The following is a 6769-nucleotide window of genomic DNA, read 5'->3' as shown; positions in this document are numbered from 1 at the left end:
GACAGCTGTGACCTCAACGTCACAGGTAAGTAAAATTTTGCTACCAGATTTATTTCAGCAGCTGTTTGATCAATAAGACTGAGAAGAGAAGAGCTGAGGACTTAGACCACAGGCCTTCCTGCTCTGACAGAACTAAACTGACTCACTTCTTACAGAAATCTTTCTTCTTCACTGACACAGATTGTTTGGTCTCTTTACAGCAGTGAGGGACCGGCCTGAACCCAAGACAGAACCTGAGAGACCAGACTCAGCGGGTCAATATTTAATCGGCCTCTACTGTGGAGCTGGACTGACAGCAGCAGCTCTACTGACTGTTTGTTGCTTTTTATTCTTTAAGTCTCAGACTGGAAAACGATTTTGACCCAGAGTCCAGTGGTGGATCATTGGGAACGGTAGATAGATAGATAGAAATACTTTATTAATCCCAATCTGGGAAATTGCATTGCGGTTGAATTGCGGTTTGGTCAGTAGTGTAAATGAGACAAGACTGAGTTCACTTGTACACCACAGACAGAAGGACGAGACTCAGTGGAGCCGGAGAGGGGGGACATTGAATCCGAATAGATAGATAGACAGATAGATAGAAATACTTTATTGATCCCAAACTGGGAAATTGCATTGTTTCAGCAGCGGTTCACACTCAATATCAAGCACACATACCAATAAATAGAATAGATAACCCACTAAAAAAAAAAAACAAATAAAAATACATTAAAAGTTTAAAGAAGGATGAAGAATCTGAGGCCTCTCATCTCTGAGCTTCAGGGATCTGAGTGACGGCGCAAACCTTTGAACTCTGGTAGTAGATTAATGATCGAGATGACTAATGACTAATTGTATGACTGTGGAGTCCTGTTATACATATTCAGGCAATGGGATGCACTGCCCCTAAATATTTTCTGCCATGTGTGTAAGAAAAACTTGCACTGAACATAAGTATTAGAGCTGGGCCAGTCCAACAGATGATCAGTATGCACGCCAGCTGACAAATAAGTCTCAATTGCGTAGTTTGAAGCACTGCCAAGTCTCATTGTCTGAAGACCTTCACTGGCTACTGAGAGCATATTCTTATTAATCCACTGGATCTTGCAAACAGGACAGACACTGGCCATTACAACTTCATAAGGCAGACACAGGTTTATAGTGTGCCTGGACAAAACTCTTAAATCTTGAATTTTATTTTGGATTATGTTAAAAGGTTTAATAAACATCTCAGTTCCAAAATATTTGCATGTTCTGGCTATTCTTTGATGTGTCAGGCTTTACAGGGTTAAGTTATCAACGTATCTAGATGTTTTTCAACATTTTCATTATATAATTTATAATTAACAATGCCTCACCCACAGATTTACCATATTTGTCTTTTTTAAAAACAATTGTTTTTAGTGTTCCTGTTTTGGTTTTCAGGTATTTTTATCTTCTGTGGTGCTCGTTCTGTGACATCTTTTTGTGCAAAAAGTGTTGTACGAAATGTTTTAAGGTTTGCCAAGAGGGCAGTAGTATAATCAAATAACTGGATGAAAATTAGTGTCCATATTGTGTCTCATACTGGTCTAAAAAGTCCTCTGTATTAGGCAGGAAGTACATTATCTAAATGTATACGGATGCAGACATCATTTTTGGTGCAAAACATTTAACAATCAACGAAGGAAAATTTGAAACATTACAGTTTTATTTTCAAGATGAAAATAAAAATGTGTGCAGTTAATTCAATGCAAATGATCACATTTAGAAGCATCTGACCGAAGAGTGCCAAAGGACAAACAAACAAAAGGACACAGTTAACCCTTGTTAACAAGCTGTAACATCTGTGTCACAGAGAAGGTCACAGGTCCTTTGAGTTCACCTGAGCCATCAGCTGCTCCAGCTCTGGACGTGCCTTGAACCGCCCATGGAAATGGGCCTCAGTGTGCTGAGAGGAAGAGAGGAAATAGAGGTGTCAGGATATTGTTACTACAATGTCAAAACCTTAAGTTGCAGCACAGTGGGGTGACAACGGAAAGGAAAAACAAAGTGCTGCTGGTGGTCACGGTATTTTGGTTGGTTTTAATGTGGACTTGTGTTAATTAAATCATAGTTTTTCTTAATTTGAATTCTCAGACTATGTGGCCAAAAGTATGTGTCAACATTTTACATGCATAGAAAACATTATACCTCCAATGTTGTAGCAACAGTAATGTCGGGCTGCAACTAATGTTTGCTTTCACTCAACTACTCTGCTGTCAATTTTGATTTTATAAAATGAAATGTGAGAAAACATGAGAATGCCCATCACGATATCACACATACGGTGACCATGTCAGATGTCTTTAGTCCAAGCAACAGTCCGAACCAAACATGTTCAGTCTGCTTTAATGAGGACCTGGAGTCATTGCTTGGCAGTTCTGGTTCAAAAACAACCTAAACCATAAATAAAACTGAAATAGATCAATTTTCTTTCAATAAACTAATAAATTGTTGCAGCCATGCAGAAACAGAAAGGCCCTTTACTGTTTCAACATGTGAGAGAATGCCCCAGTTAAAGTTAGACCCCGCAGTTAGTAGAGAAACAAAACAATGACAAGTCCAAGGAACTGTCCACAACAAAATGAGAAAGTAAAGCTAGCAGGACTGCAAAATGCTTCCTCCTTAAATACAGAACTACCCTTTTACAGAATTATGAGAATTCTATCATATTTACTCCTATAAAAATCTGATTTATTTAATTTGTTAGTTTATTTAAACTTGTATGTGGCAGAGCTGTCGTCACAGTATCTCACCTCCTCCACAGAGAGCTGAACTCCTTCTGGTTGATTCTTCAAAAGAACCTCCATGAAGATGGGACACAGCGTGGCCTTCAGACTGCTCAACTAGAACAATTAGGTAACACTGTTCAGTAGCCAGGTCGTTGTCACTGAGTCAATAAGAGACTTAAAACAGATATAAAAATAAGTTTTACCTGGACAATTCGTGTATGAGTCTTCAGGATGGCATCAACATACATCTTAGTGCCTTGTTGCGGCATGAGCATGACCTCTGTGCTCTTGGTTGGCAACGCATAACTGCAAATGACAAACAGTGATTTAAGAAAAAGTTTTCTAATAAAAAAAAGAATCGATGAATTGACACGTTTTGATATCTATTGGATTCAGCTTCGTCTACTGAAGCATTTTACAGGATCACACGTGTCCATGTAGTTTATCTTCTCTATAAACGTACTATTCTTGTCATCGCTTAGAAGAGCTCCCTGACCTAGGTGCAGATACTGTACACAGTACCGGTGCTGAAGGTCTGAATGTTGTCAATAAAGTGAGAACAAATCAATCTTTCTTGTCAACCTGTTCCCTTCCATATCACAGAACAGGCTCCATAACTGAACTGAGTTCCATCCCATGTCCCCATGTCAGACTTTCTGCAGTGCAAAAACTCTGTTGTAATCACCACCCGCTGACACCACTGGTAAAAAGAAAAAGGGGAAAAAAGGGACCTGCTGTTATGTCTTTGTAAATCTTCTCACCATTCTGCCACTTGGATGCCATGCCGGTTGCAGAAGTTGTGGATGTACTCGGAGTAATGCTCCACCACTGTCATGTCATAACCAGACACCTTCACATTCAGAGTCCCGTACGCTGTATCTGTCGCTGCAATGATTTTCATTTGGGGTGTGTCCTTCTTTTTATTTGGCTAAAAAGAAACAAACAAAACATGACACACTATGACATTCTTCTACTAAACTCGGTAATCTTATCCCCTTTGGCCATATTAGAGGTACCGTTGGCTTGACTAATAGCAAACCCTCCAATCATTTAAATTTTGTGTTCTCTGTGTAGTTATTCTGTGTTTTTGTAATCTAAAAAACTGCCATTGATTACAGCCTTAGTTGATTTCTGTCTAATTCTGGCTGCACAATTACAGAAAAATTAGCAGAAAAATATTTTACTAAAAATGTAATGTTGTTTTAGTGTCTTACTGCTGTTTTAGGTACAAGATGTCTCCACCTCCCAATCCCATGGGTTGGCATGCTTCTATACTGTCTTTGGTTTGCAGAAGCTGTGCCTGAAGGGAACAACGTGCAAGTACATATTCCAGATACAAATGTCAGACATCTTGGTATTTTCTATTTAAATTTAACACAGGAGTTTCTATTATTTCCAGGCAAACGACACGTGTTTAAATACGCACCCCACACAGGATGCTGGATGGATGGGGCAGCCCTTTAAATACAACAGATGGATATTTAATTACAACAGATGGTGCATATCATCACAGTCGGTTTAAGACCACAGACCAGTTGATCAAAATGTTTTTTTACAGAAATGAAACAACTGCTGGTCTGTGATGACCATATGAGAATTAAAAGGAAAGCAAAGATTTACCGGCATAATTGAAGTGCTTCATTTAACACAAACGGCTGCTGTGTGAAAGACACCTGCAACTGGACAAAACAGGACATCATCATCTATCATATGTACAACACAGGTTTCTCAATATACTGAATTTAACAGTGTAACATTACTTGTTTTGACTACAGTTGAGCTAATCTGCCTAACAATGACAGAGTAGAACAAGGTTAGGTAAGATAACAGCTCACAAATAAAGGTGGATGCTGAATACCAAAAATAAAGCGGATGGAGGCATTTCTCTAATAATAGTCACATGATAAGAAAGGCTGGGAGTTTTATCTAGCTTCCACATAAAAACCAGCTGTTACTGGGAGCTACCTTCTGCCAAAGCACAACACTGATCTGTTATGGTCCGATAACTACAAGTAACTGTCTCATGACCCAATGGTTGGTCCAATGTGAAGATGAAATAACTGGTCCTTCCATAGAAAATGAAGCAGCGACTGTTTTGATCAATGAATTAACTGTTTCATTTTACTGCAAACGGATTATTTTGGTGTTTTTGCCTAGGTCATCTGGGGCTCTGGGAAACTTCTCTTTGGCCCCATTTCCTGTCTGCATCTCTCTGCTAGGTCATCTGGGGCTCTGGGAAACTTTTCTCTTTAGCCCCATTTCCTGTCTGCATCTCTCTCCACTTACTTTCGGTAAAGGCGAAAAGGGTTTTGGGACGTGCTGTCCTTAGTCCATGGACAGAAAATTGATTGGCAACTAAATTATTTTGATAATTAATTGTTTAACTGCGTTTAAGATGAATTGTCAATTAATGGCTTCATATTTTTAAATGCGACAATTTCCTGTATGTCCTTGTCTTGACATTATAGCAAAATATTCGTTTTATATTGTTAATAAGACTAAACAAGACATTCAGTTAGACAGCTTCACCTTTAGTCTGTGACAGTTTTCAATTTTCTGAGGGAGCGACTAAGCTAGCAAATAGGCTAACCGGCACATCAACCGATAATGAAAACAAGCACATCCCTAAGAGTATTGGCCAAGTAACTAACGCGTAAATCTCAAATTCATATGTATATGAAGTTTAATAGAGGTCTTTTGACTGTCTGTTACACATATAACGTTAAATCATTTTAACGCATCGCTTTGGATTGGACACAACGTCAACTACTTCTCTCCGACCCCTGAAAATATTTAGCAAAGAGAAAACAAAAATAAGGTTACCTTTCGAAAAACAGTATTCATAACTCAGCCCCTTTTGTCCTAAGAACACACTGCGCGTTGTGGTGTGATTCTACGATTCATCTATACATAACTAGAAAAGATAACACCCAAAACATGCCCTGAATGTTGCCGAGCTTAACACCGGAAGCTCTGAGAAACTACTCAGTACGTCCCCTATTAAGTCCGCCGGTTAAACGCGTCGAAATAAAGGTTCCGAAACGGAAATCATTCTGCTTCTGTCCCTTTATAAAGCAATACTGACTGTATTTCTGTTAAAATGTAATAAACAGTAGAAATTATCGTTGTTGGGGCCATTTCTTGGTACCAAATTTGTTTTTTGAACTGATATTACCTGCAGGAGTTGAATGTCCTAATCGTGATTGTTTTTAAACACCTTGCAATCTTTTTTAAAAAGTAGTCAACATTGTGTGTACATACATATATACAGACAGAATATTAAGACATAACATTTTCACTATATTATTTCCTCATCAGCTTCAGTGTAGCTAAAGATTGACTAATTTGTTAAACTGTGTACACTTGCCTTCATATTTGCAAGAATGACAACTGTACTCATTTCAACAAGCTTTATTATGTTTTAATTATTCCAGCTTGGCCCCACACAAAAATCCACTTTATCAAAATAAAAGCCAGCTTTTAACATTCAAATATTTCAGGCCTACAGCAGCACAAACTTTTTTTTTAGTAAAGTGCAAAATTCCCCATCACCTGAAACTAATATTTTAAGATTAATATATGAACTGTGCATAGGAACATTTGACTTTTTTTTTTAAACAAAGCATTAACTGCTTTTAAAGCACTAGAAGTTATGAAAAGCAAAGACATCCTGTATTCTATGTGAGTTGTTATATTTTGAATTTCTTTTTCTAAACATCATGCCAAGCAAATGAACTTTTCAAGTCATCCATGCAAACACATTCTTTGGATTGCAGTGTTCAACTCTAGCATGAATGAAACAGTCTCAACAGTCGATACACACAGGACTCATTCAAGTAGGTATTTACAAGTCTGGTGTTTTTGCTCAACTTTCTCTCTTTCAGGTCAAATATAAATAACAAAGTTTACAAGTATTCTGATCCAAAAGCTTTTTACTGTGATAGAAAACTGGGAGATTCAAGGAATCCAGAAATTTTTGTATCTAGGTTTGGTAAATTTAAGCAAAATAATTCCAGAAGCTTTGTCTGTAAAAA

The 6769-nt window shown here is 37.9% G+C and overlaps 1 protein-coding gene across 1 annotated transcript; it reads right to left on the bottom strand.

The window, feature by feature from the left end:
• Positions 1-1709: 1709 nt before the first annotated feature.
• mrpl48 (mitochondrial ribosomal protein L48) lies at positions 1710-5770 on the bottom strand. Its single transcript, XM_020586837.1, has 8 exons — positions 5559-5770; positions 4356-4414; positions 4162-4193; positions 3950-4035; positions 3497-3663; positions 2939-3041; positions 2760-2849; positions 1710-1912 (listed from the first exon to the last, which is right to left on the bottom strand). Exons 1-8 carry the CDS (start codon positions 5577-5579, stop codon positions 1826-1828), a joined length of 645 nt encoding a protein of 214 aa, XP_020442493.1. The 5' UTR covers positions 5580-5770; the 3' UTR covers positions 1710-1825.
• Between the last annotated feature and the right edge of the window lie 999 nt (positions 5771-6769).

The sequence above is a fragment of the Monopterus albus genome, unplaced genomic scaffold (assembly GCF_001952655.1).
Source record: "Monopterus albus unplaced genomic scaffold, M_albus_1.0 scaffold425.1, whole genome shotgun sequence".
Classification (NCBI taxonomy): domain Eukaryota; kingdom Metazoa; phylum Chordata; class Actinopteri; order Synbranchiformes; family Synbranchidae; genus Monopterus; species Monopterus albus.
This window is presented reverse-complemented; position numbering and strand designations above follow the sequence as displayed.